At 47.5% G+C, this 16,912-nt stretch overlaps 1 protein-coding gene across 1 annotated transcript in view; it reads right to left on the bottom strand.

Moving 5' to 3' along the window:
* Positions 1 to 16,912, bottom strand: part of UTP25 (UTP25 small subunit processome component) — a 157,171-nt gene that overhangs the window by 106,440 nt on the left and 33,819 nt on the right. Inside the window, exon 3 of the mRNA XM_086927824.1 lies at positions 10,569 to 10,608. Within this exon, the coding sequence (XP_086783950.1) occupies positions 10,569 to 10,608 (40 nt within the window). The remainder of the gene's footprint in view (positions 1 to 10,568; positions 10,609 to 16,912) is intronic.

The raw sequence follows: 16,912 nt of genomic DNA, 5'->3' as shown, positions 1-16,912 counted from the left end.
AGATTGACTGCAAAGTTCTGGACAACCTGCAACTTTTTGATCAGATAGCCAGGGATACCAATTTAGAGTGCATTGGCATAGACTAGCCAAGACAGGATGAGGGCACAAGTGACCGTTTCTCTTGCTGCTTGAGGCAGGAGAGGAAACAATTTTCTTAGTGTCTTGAGAAGGCCAAAGCAGGTGCCGGCGAGTTTTGAGATGTGGAAAGAAAAGGAAAGACTCTCGTCAAACCAGACCCCCAAGTTCTTCTCTGGCTTCCCATCAGAGGATGGCAGGGGAAAGTCAAGTGGCCACCGAATTTCCCTAAACCTAGGAGGGAATTTGCCAAACAGCAAAATCTCCGATTTCTACTCATTGGATTTTAGTTACGCTCCCGAGAGCCACCTGAAAAAGGAGGAGAGATAGTGATGAACTACAGTAACCGAATTTTCATCCCTGTCCCAGGTGAAGAGTAACTGTATCATCGACATAAGCCATCACCTTAGCCCCCAAACTATCCACCAGATAGACCAGGGTGGTCAAATAGATATTGAAAAGAAGGGGACTGAGCAAGGACCCCTGAGAGACTCCCATTGTGACAACCTGATGGAGAGGCCGATGGAGGCTGCCAGATCTGCTGGACCCGACCCTCGAGAAAGGACTTGAGCCAATTCCAATGAGACTCCGACACACCTATCCTCGCCAGACGCGAGAGGAGGAGTGGGGGACCGTATCGAACGCCACTGAGAGGTCAAGCAAAATCAATGCAGCCCTCCCGCCGGCATCCAAGCACTCCTGAATGGCCTCCACAACCTCCACCAGCACAGATTCTGTGCTATGAGCTGCACAGGACCCTGACTGAGCGGGATGCAGCAGACCCTCTCTTTCAACAAACTCTGTGAGTTGTTTAGTGACAACCTTCTCACACACCTTGACCAGACCAGGTAAAAGAGAGATCGCCTGTAATTACCAGGACTACGCGTGTCTAATGAAGGCTTTTTTTTAGGAGTGGTAAGATCTTGGCCTGTTTCCAGGGACACTAGCTGTGCAGAGGGACAGATTGACAATGCTATTTAGCTCTGCATTAATAGTCTCTGCAGCAGCTGCTAGTAGCCTGGTCGGACAGAGATCAGAGGGAGAGCCCGTCTTTAGACTCTTGAGGATTTTAAGTGAGTCAGCCAAGCTCACTGGAATAAAGGCATTCAGGCCTTGGCTAACGTCCACCGGATGAGTCGAGGGCATTACCTCAGTCTCGTTAGCACCTGGTAAGAAAGCTGCCTGAATCGAGCGGATTTTGACCAAAAAAAACGTAGACAGACTCTTGCACCAGGTGACTGGAGATGCACTTGCCTGGGTTAGAGGCGACGTAAAGCTCTGAATTATCGAAAAGATTTCCTTAGCATTGTTTTTCACACAGTCGGTGCGTGCAGTAAAGAATTCCCTCTTGGCCTGAACTATGGCCCCATAATACATTTTTTGCTTGGCTCTGAGCTTCGGCTTGGCTGCCAGGCAATAGTCACTGCGGCGCCATGCTCGCTCCAGAATCTTGCATTCATGTTTCAATTCTCTAAGTGCTGGATTGTAACAGGGTACCCATCACCTCTAAAGAAGACAGCTTTCACATTCAAGCAGAATGTGCTAGTTCATTTAATTTTTACACTAGTAGATCCAAAAACTGTGAATGTTCCATTACAAAAGAATTGACCCATTTCTCAACCTGCATTTTCCCATCCACAGCAGATGTGATCATAGAAAATATCTTGTGGAAAAATTCTCCCATAAAAGGGTAAATGCACAATATTTTATGTTGAATATTATACACCATGCTTTGTATATTTGTAGAGCGGCATGTACACCATATGTTTAGGAGAGGTTGTAGCCGGACGGCTAGGGCTGTCAACCTCAAATCTGGGGAAACAGGTTGAAGTCTCGGCAATGACGCTCAACATCCTGTAATTCTGGGCAAATCACTTAACCTCCCTGTGCCTAACAAAATGAATGTGTCCTCATGTAACGCAACTGGTGCTCAAGTAAAGCGTTGTAATACCCGATTTCGGGTCAAGTTTGCGTTATATAACATTTCAGGAAAAAATCCCCGGTTGTGGTAGTTGGGGGTCACTAGTACTCAAAAAGCAGTTTTTAACATTTTCATCCAGGCAATTCTAAAAGATGGGGCGTTTTGTTTCACAGTGGTGGTTACTAAGGTTGTCATTTTCTTATCCATGGATGCCTAAAAATATAAATGATAATCAGGTAATGACCAACATCCCTGCAGTCGAAGCATACTTAAGAATTTGTCAGCTCGGCAGCCACTCTTTTACCTAAACTAATCTGTCAACTGTGGATTCCAGATGTTGAAAGAAAGCATTGGGTACTGTCAGAGGAATAGAATGAAAAAGATACACAAATGTAGGCAAGATAAACATCTTTACTAACATTACTCCTCCCAATCAACGAGATTGATAACCTACACCAAACTCACCAATCAGTCATAGGGCATAATCTCACAATTTAATTCGATGCATTCCCCGCCCTTACTAATCACCATCATTTCTAAATAGGTTCATTTTTCAACTACTGTAGGGTCCCTCAAACCCATGTAGTAATTTGTAATTGAGTTTTTGATCGATTTAGATTCAAAGGTAACACCGACCGTAAAGTTGCTTGCGGGTGGGCGTTTAAATAATCCCTGTATTATGTTAATAACAATTGTACTAAACCTCATTCACTTTAGCACTAACTATAAGTGTCCCCTCTCAGTCAAAAGGTTTTTCTCCATTAAGCAGGTTCATGTCTGTGTTCCTCCCCAACACCTCAACATGCAATCTAGTAACTTAGACTCATATAAGGAACTTTGTTCATGTGATGCTAGGTTGGAAACCATCATGCTGAGACGGATTGCAAGAATTTTCAAATTAATTTTTGCATCTGTATAGATTAAAGAATCTGGCTGGTGTGATACTCTTTCAGCCTTTGGCATACACTTTGTTTTTTTAATGAAAGTAGACAATGTTTATATATTTCCAAGAATGTGGTATTCTCCCGGCCTTAAATAGTGTTAATATCAATCTACAAAATAGGTGCTGTTTTGCCTTGAAGAACTCGGCATGAATACAATCCTCACCAGAGGCTTAACCATTAGCCATAACCGCCTCTAGTGTGATTGGTGCTTCCAAAGCAGCAGCTTAAGGTGTTGATTTGTCCCAAAAAATGAAAAACAAGAAAAGTGGCTATTTTGAAAAGCACATATGTCATTTGTCTGGTGTAAGGATTGGTAGAAGCTTTGAAACTGCCTGACAAATATATCTAGTACCCATAACCTCCTGCTCTTTATTATCCTTTATCACACTCATGCTGTTAGATCCGTTCTTCTTGAGTTTCCAAGGAGGAATGCATCCTACTGTCTGACTGCACTTGCATCCCTGTGTGCGTTACTGGAGACAAGAGATAGCTGTGCTTTCCCCAAGCCACCTTGAGGCCTGTGTTTAACCTCATCGCTGCTAGACATATTCCCCTCCGGTGCTAGAGTATAATGATAATGGGTGTGGTCATGACGGAACGGTTCCGTCATCAGCACAGCTCCACTGTGCCTCATGACGGAACCATTCCGTCATGAGCATCGAAGGGGTTAACATGTGATTAATCGCATATAGACCTTGTATTCAACTGGGAAACCAGCCATTACAGCATCAACATATTCGTCCTCCAAGAACTACATCCATTTCCTTCTTTTCATAAACGGATCATACAGCTCATAGCAACACAACTCAGAGTCCACCTCAATTGCCACCATTAAAGTATTTCATACTACTGTTGCTGTAGCAGTGTTCATATTAATTTGCAAATATGTTTTAATACATTTCCTAACATTCTCCCAAAAATCAGGGATATCATAAAAAGAACTCTACCCGAAGCCTATTGTTGTCATATTTTATACCTGAACTGTTACAGGGATTAGGTTATGATTAGATGATATCCTAGGATATATTTCCGTTTTGGTACTTGTAAATTTGTGTGGCAGAAGAAATAATCAATACAGGAATACTGTTTAAGTGGTTAGGAAAAAAGTATACCTAGAGACCCCAGCTATGCATGTTCTCCTGCAATCAACCAAACCTAGAAGTTGCGTCTTCTTTAAAATGGATAAGCAAACTCCTCTCATTCACTCCGAAGGATGTGGATTAGTATCATCTTTGCATAAATCTAAGACACAATTTTAATATTCACCACATACCAGCCTTGTCAGTGAATTCTAAAGTAAGTGCTTCATAGAAATACGGTTGTCATTAGTGGAACCGTATAAAAAAGATGTATTGTAATTTATTTCAGCAACTGGCCATGTCCTGTGAGAATCAGCTACTTTGTGAATCACTCTAAGCGGTCAAGATCTAGCAAGTACACAACCCCCTGTGTAAATGTTGTCTGAGACACACAAATGAATGCCTTATGTCACAGCTATTTCAATAATGATCTTTATCCAGAATGAGTAGTCTGTGTAGAGACCAATTATCCCCATTTCATACTCCAACAATTCTTGACGAATTCTACTACGTTTACCATGTTTATTGAGACCACCAGTGTTCCCAACATTTTTAGTATGGTGATTTATGTAGAATTTTATATTATTTTTCCAGCACAGAATCCATAAAGATTCCCGTTGAACTTTATTGTTGTCTGTACTTCTTTGCTACTCTAACAAACTTTTTACCAGAAACCCTGTCTCACCTACCCCATCCCACAGGATAAACCATTATGTGCTAAGGTGGGAACCACTTTTCCTAAACAGGTTTGTTTAATTCTATATAGAGTATGTAATGCAAAACAATACAATTGCTCTAGAAAGCTGTGAAAACATAGAATGCAAGTCTTCAAAGATAGGTTGTATGTGCAAACGAACAAGGCATTAGTGAATTATGCCCACGCAATGAAACTGGAAAGAATAAACACAAACAGCAGTGTGAATGTTAATTTTCTTTAAACTTTATTTTAATTGTATGCAAAAATAATGACAGGCTTCCACACTTATCAGTTAAGTTTGCAGGCTTAATGATGAGTCATATTATACAATCTAATACCTAATCTTGAAAATTGGCCCATCAGATCCCACCATACTCTTCTTTTCACATACAAACCTGGCTAATCTCTGTGATTGATATGCATCGTTTCCCACCATGCACATGGTGTTTCCACCTATGGTGGAACCCTCCATTTAATCCCATTAACAATCGCTTTTATCATGGTGCTACTCTGGCCTAATGCAATTAGTCACTGTATCAAATATAGTTAACATTTCTGACTCACATTATTTCAAAATACATCCATGGGCGCCAGCAGTTAGAAGAATGTGATCAGACCTCGTTTTACTGTTACTCTGTTACCAAATTGCCAGAATAGCTTTAATTACTTGTGAGGAACATAAACCCCATGTTCTATGGCTCTTCAGCAACTCAGAAATGTTCTCAGTGCATACCAGCTATGAAATGCTCCACCAAGTACAATTAAAGTTTTACAGATTTTCCTCATCCCTATTCTACCAGGTAGAGGAGTCACACTGCTTGATAATTTCACATAACATCCGGGAAGCCAAGGTCTAATTCTTTAGGCAGCTTTTGCAGCAGAGTGCCATCCAGCCGTGCATTTTTCCCAGTGTATATAAATTATCAGTCATCCCTTGCAGCTTGGAAAATGATGAGGCAGATGCTGGTAGAGGAACAAATTGAAAGAGCAATTGGATCCTTGGTAGGGATACTATCATAAACGCTGCTATCCTCCCGCAGCATGGCAGATCACCGGTGCGTGAAGAGTAGGGGTCAGTTGAACAACTACGGTGGTCCTGCCACTTGTTCGGCTGGCAGCGAATGGTTCAGTGTCTGAGATTTGGTCAACTTAATCTTGAATCCTAAAACCTTCCCACCATTTGACAACTCAGCCATAAAAGTCGGTGTGGATTCAACGAGATCAGTGGTTGCACCTTTTATGTCGCCTACATAGGGCATTAGTTTGTGCATTTTGTTAATCTCCTGGACAGGTTTTATATCTGTATGCCCAAATATTCCCTCTGCTAAAGGTTCCTCTGTCAAGACAAACGGCATTGGTGAAAGCGGACAACCTTGTCTTGTTACCCTCTCTTCTCTGAACTGACGTGGGACCATTCACTCTTACAGACACCCTGTTGCTCTTGTAGCAGTTAGGAAATTAAGTGCTGAACCTGGGTACTACCCTAAACCGTGCCAATGTGCATTCAAGGAAGTGTCTGTCAACTCGGTTGACTGACTTTCCGGCGTCCAACAAAATAAGTTCTCAATCAAAGGCAGTAGTTCTTTAGTGTTATCACTGCAGATTTTGCCTAGGACAAGCTGATTGATCCAACTCTATCATCCCAGCTAATGTACCCCAAGCCTCCTTGCTAGAATACTTATGAACAGCTTCACATCAATGCTGAGCAGAAAAATCAGCCTATAAGAGCTGCAAAGTGACTTGTCCTTGCCCTATTTTGGGATGACTGAGATCACTACTTGCACAATGGAATCGGTGATGTCCACCCGTTCCCTCCCTTCTCTACCTTCTCTCTGGAGACTGAAATAAAAATGTTTGTCAATTTCCTAAAGGAAGTCTTGTGAAAAAAGTGCCATGAATCCGCCTGGGTGATTTGTGTAACTTTAGTATAGAGATTTCTGTAAAGACATCATCTATGGGTATGTTCCTTTCCAGTGTTTAGCTTTGTATTTCTGGGATTGCCTGTATTTGAATATTCCCTCAGCTATGGTGCCTGCGTTGTAGTTGTTTTCGCTTCAGGATAATCCGGTTGAGTGTCCAATAGCAGTTATCCATTGAATGGTGATTATCACTCAATGTTTACAGGTCTATAATTTCCCTGCTTCGCTCCCTCCCTCGTATTATTTCAGCTGGATTTGAAAAGGCTTGTGGCATCACCTAACTTGAGCCCTAACTGCAGTTAATTAACACCACACCTATGTTTATTGATACTCTCCTTTCTTTCAGTTGACAATCTAGTTGTCTTCTCTTGTCCAGGAGATGTTTGTTCAATCTGGCCAAATGTGGGCCAAAGTACTGCCTCGTCACTTCCTTAAGTGCATTCCAGAGTCTTGGCACTCACCTCGGTCCGTCATTGCTGTCTAAGTGGTGCTTTAAGCATTTATTTTTAGGTCCTTCATGGCCGCTTGCCCATGGCACGGTGAGATACCGAAAAATTGTCAACGCTTGTCAACCTCAGTAAAGGAGACACTGAAGCCTGCTGTGATCAAAACTAGAAAGTGATCAAGGTAGCAAATAAGTGTAGTGTGCTACAGTGAAGAAGGTGTAGTCTAACGCTTGGGGGTGTTGTATGCACCAGATGTCTAGTGAGACAACATTCTGAAGCCACACCAATCCCTTAGTTGATAAGGCTCATGCATGGCCTCTGTTCCAGGTGAACTTGCATGTCATTGAATACTATGTTCATAATCATGCTGAAATCTCTTCCAATAATGAACTCACCTTGTGCTCCCTCAGTTATGTCGCTAGAGCACTCAAAGATTATTCCTGCCCTGAGCTGGTACAAACAGTGAATGGATTGGGAGCAGGTGGGAATGTCATGTTTGGAGATAACTTAATTGTAATTTTAAATCCGCTTTAATGGAAACGTCTGATATTAAGACAAAATTCTAAAAATGCCACTTTTAGAAAGTTTTTTTTTTTTTTCACAAAACAAGGGTCCAGAGCAAAATGACAAATGTTAATAAATGTAGTATAGGACACAATGGTAACCATACAATAATCCTGTCCAGCCGGACCAGGGATTTATTTTGATAAGGTAATGGAATTAAATACAAACAAGGAATTGAAAGTAAGGCACACTCCTGTGCCGTACTCGTGAGAGGAAGAGTAATAGGAGAAGTGAGAAGGGGGTAAAGTATACAGGCAAAAGGACAGAGCAAACTGGCACTTTTTATATCAGTGTAGGTAGTGTTCTCCAGCATAGACTATACATAATGATACATATTAGTTACATGTATGTCTATTTACACAAGTCGACGACGTTTCGATCCATTGCTCAATTTTAAAGGATCATCATCAGGACTAAACCATAAAGTAATTTTTGCCTGGTTAGATTTAGTACGCCTCTGTTGCGAGGATACTAATTAGTTAGGTGACATGTGCTGCTTAAATTCTCATTGTTCCAGGGTGGAGCAGCCGGTAACGCAGGGTTTGGCACTCGTGATCGAGCCAAGTAGTTTAATTATCCTTCTGTACGGGCAGTCTTGCGATTTGAAGATCCGCGCTTGGCTGCAAGTGGTCAGCTGGGACGGCGAGGTGGCTAGAAACAGTCAGGATACTTCGGTGGTAACTAGAGGTGGGCGGTGGGGTAGAATATTCCCCAGGTCATAAGCTGGCACCAGGTATAACTATTAGACCCACAGAACACCTCTTTACTACACTCCTGGACCTGTGGAAGACTTCAGAAGGACTGCACTGCTGCTTGAGGTGTGCCTTCTTCTCCAGAGGACTGCCCTTCTACCACCAGAGGACTACCCTGCTGCTATAGGCCTCCCTGTTGCTTGAACCAGGACTGCCAGAGTTTTTGCCCTTCTGTGTAAGCTACAGGGACATACCAAGTTCCAGAGACCTTTAACTCTGCACCTGACTTCTGATGGATGGAGTCCTAACCACCCCAATTAGTGACCCCCCCCAAGTCCTGAACTTTTAGAGGTTGCGTTAGATGAGCAGCTCCTGTCAAGCCCTAAAAGTTGGGACTTCGAACACCAAAAATGGTCAGAAGACTGGGACCCATGTGCCAGCCGATCCGCCCAAGGTGCATCGCTCGTCGGTCTGACTTTGCGATAGTTCGAGCTACAGTCTTCTACACAGCAGCAAATCATGTTCCATGGGACCTCTCATCGATGGTATCTGGTCTTGTGGAGACCTCTTTGGCTAAAGCTTGTAGCTTCCCCCTCTGGAGGTTTTTGGCTTCTGAAATGTTGTTGGAGTTCAAAGGTAAATAGCAAGTGCTGTTTTAGCTTTCGGATTCCACGTGCATTCTCCCCTCCACTATCATATAAAATGATGATTCAAATTCAAAGAAAACATAATTGGCAAATGTATAGGCCGTATTTAGTATCAATTGAAATTCATTTGAAGTACCAGTGCTTGCACTGCTGTTGGTGGGGTAATTCAACCTGCTAGTTGATACTAGTCACTGCCAATACAAAACAGCACAGATGTATAAAGAATAATAATGATAAAAAATTTGAGATACTAACAATTCATGGGTACTTTGATAGAATCGACTAATAGTTTTCGCTTTGAAAAAGATCTGTCAGGAACAAGACACATTTACTAATGATCTTACCCTATCTGAATAGCAAACCAATAACAAATACGGAAATATTACATGTAGCAATTGTGATTTACTTGCATTTGAAGCATCATTTTGTATGATACGGGAGAGTAGAATGATTGTGGAATACAAAAGCAACAAGTGCACGTGTTGGGACTATAATTTTAGAGTGCCTCCCCACTTATTGTATTAAAAGTTTGCTTTGCAATACATTCGGGGTTGTAGTTGGCCAGGCTCAAGGTGAAAGAGCACCTATGTTTGGTCAATGTTAAGGAACTTAAGGGAATGATGTGAAACTGTGGCATAGCTGCTTTTTGGGAATTAATGCCAAAAACGTAGCAAGACCCACATGAGTAGAAAAAAAATCTTGATGGCTGTTCATGTGGAAAATGTGATGGTGTGCCTTGTTACTACACAGGCAGTGTGTCATTAGAGAGGTCAGGTATCTTGCTTTTCAAAGGAGGAGAATTGTGAGAGGCATCTGGATGACGCTTGGAGTGTCATAGGTATTGGGAATGGAGGGGAGAAAAAAAGGCGTGTTTTATAGAAAAGGTTGATCATATTAAAACATGCATATCTTAATGCCCGAAGGATTATGTGCACTGACATGATCATTATTGCACTTGTATTTTAGTTTTTTTAGCAAATTGGACTGCATGTACCATTGTCTGATGCTTGTTTGATGTGTTGAAGGTTTACATATTTTCCATATGATCAGCACACCTTTGGAATGGTTGCAGAGTTGATCTCCCCTGTCCACCGAGGAGGATCATGAAGCGGTTCTATCTTCAAACAATGTATGTGGCACAAGACGGGAAGATTGCCAGGGCATTTCTGGGGGCCGGTGGCAGCCCTAAGACAAATTATACAACTTTAATTTTAAAAGTTCATGTTCAACTAAATCTCCCTCACTTCCAAGTATTAGCTGTAGCTATACCATTTCCTTTTCTTTTCCCCAAAAACAGTATACACTTTCATGTATTCTGATACATTTGCTCATTTTTGGCATCTTGTTGTACAATTATATTTCCAGCTGAAAAATAAAGACATGAAGGGGAGGGGAACATTCTAAATCCCTGATACGTTTGTACTCCCTCTCTGGTTGCAAATCTGATGGTGTACATATGTCTGGAAGTTAGATGTCAGAACCAGTCTTATAAATGTGCATTGCCAGCACGCCAGAAGCATCACAAAAACATGCAGTGTCTGATCATTCCATTAAGCAAAGACGTTTGTGAGAAGCAATACTTACCAGCTCAAGGACTTGGGTCCGCTCTTTATTTTCAGAAACTCTGAAATTTTGAATAAAAACAAAATTTTAATCTGGCCAAAGACTACATTTTATAGTAGGACAGTTACTTAGTCTTACAACTACTGCAAGAACAAAACAAATACGTGTAGTCTTGAAGGCATTCCTTATGTTGGCTTTGCAGTCCATAACAAATAAATACAAGAGAACAAGTGAGAAATAAACTGTGCTTTAAAATTTGCTATATAACAACTAGGAACTCGTCTTGTAAGAATTGGCACTATTCACCCGTTGAAATATTATGCTCTATTGATAGCATTTTACATGCCACAAATGTACAGGTCTGCGGGGTTCTGCGCGACTCCCGCAGAACCTGGCCGACCGATGGCTCCGACATGAGTATTATCTCAAAACTGCCGCAAATAGTCATCCGCGATGGCACCTTCGCCCTGTGTGTGACTTTTGAATACCCGGTTATTCTTGGGTCTACATAAAGCTCCATTGGAACGATACCAAATTCAATCGCTCTACCTCGTGTGATTGTTTTCTACACAGATTGCCCTGGCAACTGTATACATTCAAGACAGGCATGGTTTATAACACTGTCCTGAGGATGATGCCACACATCTAAAGTTTTGGCATTGAAACGTCGACACTTACGTACCATATGTCTCAAAAATACTCAGAATATGGTGTACAGTGGTACTTGGTTCTAATTAAGTCTGTGTACTGATTACTAGAAAACAGACCGCCTCGCTCACCTTTGCCTAAAAATTGTTGTTCTGTCTTGTTGTCTGTGGGTCACAGGCTGTGCCCCCTTGACATAAGCCTTAATCTCATGTTATTTTTGATATTTGTTATAATAAACCTCTGTCCGGCTGGACAAAGAACATATGGACTATCTAGCGTATGTTGATTAAAGTTTTCTAAATTCATGTTCTAGGGACCACTGTCTTTAGTAACAATTAAAGCGCACAGGGATTACCACCTATGTCACTACTACTAATGTAACCCACAAAACAAGCATTGGAAATGCAATAGGGCTCGCATTAGGAAAGTTTGAGCTATTGGTCTTATAAATGAATTTTTTTTTATTTATGTGTTTTTTTTAAATAGCTAAATTAATAGCTTTGTCATTTACAATGCCAATAGTTATAACTTTCGCAAATGTGACACCTATAGCATTTGTAATGCAACATGTTTTGTATTTACGTGACTTAGATGTATTGATATTACAAATAACAATGGCTTTTAATTTTTAAAAATAATTAATACTTAAATAATTTATTTAATTTGTAAAGGCAATAGCTTAAACTTTTGTAAATAACTTTTGTGAAGATTATGTTCAGTGTTTTTTATTGTGACGAAAATTCAAGAACAGAAGTGAAATATTAACATCTTTTTGTGATTTGTAATAAAGCGTGAAAGCTTGAAAACAGCTTGAAACATTGAAAGAACATATTTGAACCAGTGATGCTGTGGTTGCGCTGAGTGATGCTGTGGTTGCGCTGAGAGATGCTGTGGTTGCCCTGAGTGATGCTGTGGTTGCGCTGAGTGGTGAGTGCATCGGTGGAGCTTAGCGGGTGCATCAGTGGAGCTGTTTAGGGGGTGCATTGGTGGAGCTTAGTTAGAGCATCGGCGGAGCTGTGTGGTGGGTGCATCGGTGGAGCTGTGGTGGGTGCCTCGGCGGAGCTGTGTGGTGGGTGCATCGGCGGAGCTGTGTGGTGGGTGCATCGGCGGAGCTGTGTGGTGGGTGCATCGGCGGAGCTGTGTGGTGGGTGCATCGGCGGAGCTGTGTGGTGGGTGCATCGGCGGAGCTGTGTGGTGGGTGCATCGGCGGAGCTGTGTGGTGGGTGCATCGGCGGAGCTGTGTGGTGGGTGCATCGGTGGAGCTGTGTGCTGGGTGCCTCGGTGGAGCTGTGTGGTGGGTGCCTCGGTGGAGCTGTGTGGTGGGTGCCTCGGTGGAGCTGTGTGGTGGGTGCCTCGGTGGAGCTGTGTGGTGGGTGCATCGGTGGAGCTGTGTGGTGGGTGCATCGGTGGAGCTGTGTGGTGGGTGCATCGGTGGAGCTGTGTGGTGGGTGCATCGGTGGAGCTGTGTCGGTGGAGCTGTGTGGTGGGTGCATCGGTGGAGCTGGGTGGTGGGTGCATTGGTGGAGCTGTGTCGGTGGAGCTGTGTGGTGGCTGCATCGGTGGAGCTGTGTGGTGGCTGCATCGGTGGAGCTGTGTCGGTGGCTGCATCGGTGGAGCTGTGTCGGTGGCTGCATCGGTGGAGCTGTGTGGTGGGTGCATCGGTGAAGCTGTGTGGTGGGTGCATCGGTGGAGCTGGGTGGTGGGTGCATCGGTGGAGCTGTGTCGGTGGAGCTGTGTGGTGGCTGCATCGGTGGAGCTGTGTGGTGGGTGCATCGGTGAAGCTGTGTGGTGGGTGCATCGGTGAAGCTGTGTGGTGGGTGCATCGGTGAAGCTGTGTGGTGGGTGCATCGGTGGAGCTGTGTGGTGGGGGCATCTGTGGAGCTCTGTGGTGGGGGCATCTGTGGAGCTCTGTGCTGGGGGCATCTGTGGAGCTCTGTGGTGGGTGCATCGGTGGAGCTGTGTCGGTGGAGCTGTATGGTGGTTGCATCAGTGGAGCTGTGTGGTGGGTGCATCGGTGGAGCTGTGTGGTGGGTGCATCGGTGGAGCTGTGTGGTGGGTGCCTCGGCGGAGCTGTGTGGTGGGTGCCTCGGCGGAGCTGTGTGGTGGGTGCATCGGCGGAGCTGTGTGGTGGGTGCATCGGCGGAGCTGTGTGGTGGGTGCATCGGCGGAGCTGTGTGGTGGGTGCATCAGTGGAGCTGTGTGGTGGGTGCCTCGGTGGAGCTGTGTGGTGGGTGCATCGGTGGAGCTGTGTGGTGGGTGCATCGGTGGAGCTGTGTGGTGGGTGCATCGGTGGAGCTGTGTCGGTGGAGCTGTGTGGTGGGTGCATCGGTGGAGCTGGGTGGTGGGTGCATTGGTGGAGCTGTGTCGGTGGAGCTGTGAAGTGGCTGCATCGGTGGAGCTGTGTGGTGGGTGCATCGGCGGAGCTGTGTGGTGGGTGCATCGGCGGAGCTGTGTGGTGGGTGCATCGGTGGAGCTGTGTGGTGGGTGCATCGGTGGAGTTGTGTGGTGGGTGCATCGGTGGAGCTGTGTGCTGGGTGCCTCGGTGGAGCTCTGTGGTGGGTGCCTCGGTGGAGCTGTGTGGTGGGTGCCTCGGTGGAGCTGTGTGGTGGGTGCCTCGGTGGAGCTGTGTGGTGGGTGCATCGGCGGAGCTGTGTGGTGGGTGCATCGGCGGAGCTGTGTGGTGGGTGCATCTGTGGAGCTGTGTGGTGGGTGCCTCGGTGGAGCTGTGTGGTGGGTGCCTCGGTGTAGCTGTGTGCATCGGTGGAGCTGTGTGGTGGGTGCCTCGGTGGAGCTGTATGGTGGATGCCTCGGTGGAGCTGTGTGCATCGGTGGAGCTGTGTGGTGGGTGCATCAGTGGAGCTGTGTCGGTGGAGCTGTGTGGTGGCTTCATCGGTGGAGCTGTGTGGTGGGTGCATCGGCGGAGCTGTGTGGTAGGTGCATCGGTGGAGCTGTGTGGTGGGGGCATCGGTGGAGCTGTGTGGTGGGGGCATCGGTGGAGCTCTGTGGTGGGGGCATCTGTGGAGCTGTGTGGTGGTTGGATCAGTGTACTCTGTGGTGAGTGCATCGGTGGAGCTGTGTCGGTGGAGCTGTGTGGTGGGTGCATCGGTGGAGCTGTGTGGTGGGTGCCTGGGTGGAGCTGTGTGGTGGGTGCCTCGGTGGAGCTGTGTGGTGGGTGCCTCGGTGGAGCTGTGTGGTGGGTGCCTCGGTGGAGCTGTGTGGTGGGTGGAGCTGTGTGGTGGGTGGAGCTGTGTGGTGGGTGCATCGGTGGAGCTGTGTGGTGGGTGCATCGGTGGAGCTGTGTGGTGGGTGCCTCGGTGGAGCTGTGTGGTGGGTGCCTCGGTGGAGCTGTGTGGTGGGTGCCTCGGTGGAGCTGTGTGGTGGGTGCCTCGGTGGAGCTGTGTGGTGGGTGCATCGGTGGAACTGTGTGGTGGGTGCATCGGTGGAGCTGTGTAGGTGGAGCTGTGTGGTGGGTGCCTTGGTATAGCTGTATGGTGGGTGCCTTGGTGGAGCTGTGTCAGGGGAGCTGTGTGGTGGGTGCATCGGTGGAGCTGTGTGGTGGGTGCCTCGGTGGAGCTGTGTGGTGGGTGCCTCGGTGGAGCTGTGTGGTGGGTGCCTCGGTGGAGCTGTGTGGTGGGTGCCTCGGTGGAGCTGTGTGGTGGGTGCATTGGTGGAGCTGTGTCAGTGGAGCTGTGTGATGGGTGCCTCGGTGGAGCTGTGTGGTGGGTGCCTCGGTGGAGCAGTGTGGTGGGTGCCTCGGTGGAGCAGTGTGGTGGGTGCCTCGGTGGAGCAGTGTGGTGGGTGCCTCGGTGGAGCTGTGTGGTAGTTGCATCAGGGGAGCTGTGTGGTGGGTGCATCAGGGGAGCTGTGTCGGTGGAGCTGTGTGGTGGTTGCATCAGTGGAGCTGTGTCGGTGGAGCTGTGTGGTGGGTGCATCGGTCGAGCTGTGTGGTGGGTGCCTCGGTGGAGCTGTGTCTTGGGTGCATCAGTGGAGCTGTGTGGTGGGGTCATCTGTGGAGCTCTGTGGTGGGTGCATCGGTGGAGCTCTGTGGTGGGTGCATCGGTGGAGCTGTGTGGTGGGTGCATCGGTGGAGCTGTGTGGTGGTTGCATCAGTGGAGCTGTGTGGTGGGTGCATCGGTGGAGCTGTGTCGGTGGAGCTGTGTGGTGGGTGCATGTTCAGTGTTTTTTATTGTGACGAAAATTCAAGAACAGAAGTGAAATATTAACATCTTTTTGTGATTTGTAATAAAGCGTGAAAGCTTGAAAACAGCTTGAAACATTGAAAGAACATATTTGAACCAGTGATGCTGTGGTTGCGCTGAGTGATGCTGTGGTTGCGCTGAGAGATGCTGTGGTTGCGCTGAGAGATGCTGTGGTTGTGCTGAGTGATGCTGTGGTTGCGCTCGGTGGAGCTGTGTGGTGGGTGCCTCGGTGGAGCTGTGTGGTGGGTGCCTCGGTGGAGCTGTGTGGTGGGTGCCTCGGTGGAGCTGTGTGGTGGGTGCATCGGTGGAGCTGTGTGGTGGGTGCATCGGTGGAGCTGTGTCGGTGGAGCTGTGTGGTGGGTGCATCGGTGGAGCTGGGTGGTGGGTGCATTGGTGGAGCTGTGACGGTGGAGCTGTGTGGTGGCTGCATCGGTGGAGCTGTGTGGTGGGTGCATCGTTGGAGCTGTGTCGGTGGAGCTGTGTGGTGGCTGCATCGGTGGAGCTGTGTGGTGGGTGCATCGGTGAAGCTGTGTGGTGGGTGCATTGGTGGAGCTGGGTGGTGGGTGCATCAGTGGAGCTGTGTCGGTGGAGCTGTGTGGTGGCTGCATCGGTGGAGCTGTGTGGTGGGTGCATCGGTGAAGTTGTGTGGTGGGTGCATCGGTGGAGCTCTGTGGTGGGGGTATCTGTGGAGCTCTGTGGTTGGGGCATCTGTGGAGCTCTGTGGTGGGGGCATCTGTGGAGCTCTGTGGTGGGTGCATCTGTGGAGCTCTGTGGTGGGTGCATCGGTGGAGCTGTGTCGGTGGAGCTGTATGGTGGTTGCATCGGTGGAGCTGTGTGGTGGGTGCATCGGTGGAGCTGTGTGGTGGGTGCCTCGGCGGAGCTGTGTGGTGGGTGCCTCGGCGGAGCTGTGTGGTGGGTGCATCGGCGGAGCTGTGTGGTGGGTGCATCGGCGGAGCTGTGTGGTGGGTGCATCGGCGGAGCTGTGTGGTGGGTGCATCGGCGGAGCTGTGTGGTGGGTGCATCGGCGGAGCTGTGTGGTGGGTGCATCGGCGGAGCTGTGTGCTGGGTGCCTCGGTGGAGCTGTGTGCTGGGTGCCTCGGTGGAGCTGTGTGGTGGGTGCCTCGGTGGAGCTGTGTCTTGGGTGCATCAGTGGAGCTGTGTGGTGGGGTCATCTGTGGAGCTCTGTGGTGGGTGCATCGGTGGAGCTGTGTGGTGGGTGCATCGGTGGAGCTGTGTGGTGGTTGCATCAGTGGAGCTGTGTGGTGGGTGCATCGGTGGAGCTGTGTGGTGGGTGCCTCGGTGGAGCTGTGTGGTGGGTGCCTCGGTGGAGCTGTGTCTTGGGTGCATCAGTGGAGCTGTGTGGTGGGGTCATCTGTGGAGCTCTGTGGTGGGTGCATCGGTGGAGCTGTGTGGTGGGTGCCTCGTGGAGCAGTGTGGTGGGTGCCTCCGTGGAGCTGTGTGGTGGGTGCCTCGGTGGAGCTGTGTGGTGGGTGCCTCGGTGGAGCTGTGTGGTGGGTG

Source organism: Lissotriton vulgaris, chromosome 6 (genome assembly GCF_964263255.1).
Source record: "Lissotriton vulgaris chromosome 6, aLisVul1.2, whole genome shotgun sequence".
NCBI lineage: Eukaryota > Metazoa > Chordata > Amphibia > Caudata > Salamandridae > Lissotriton > Lissotriton vulgaris.
The sequence above is the reverse complement of the archived record's forward strand: the minus strand, read 5'-3'. Positions and strand labels throughout refer to the sequence as shown.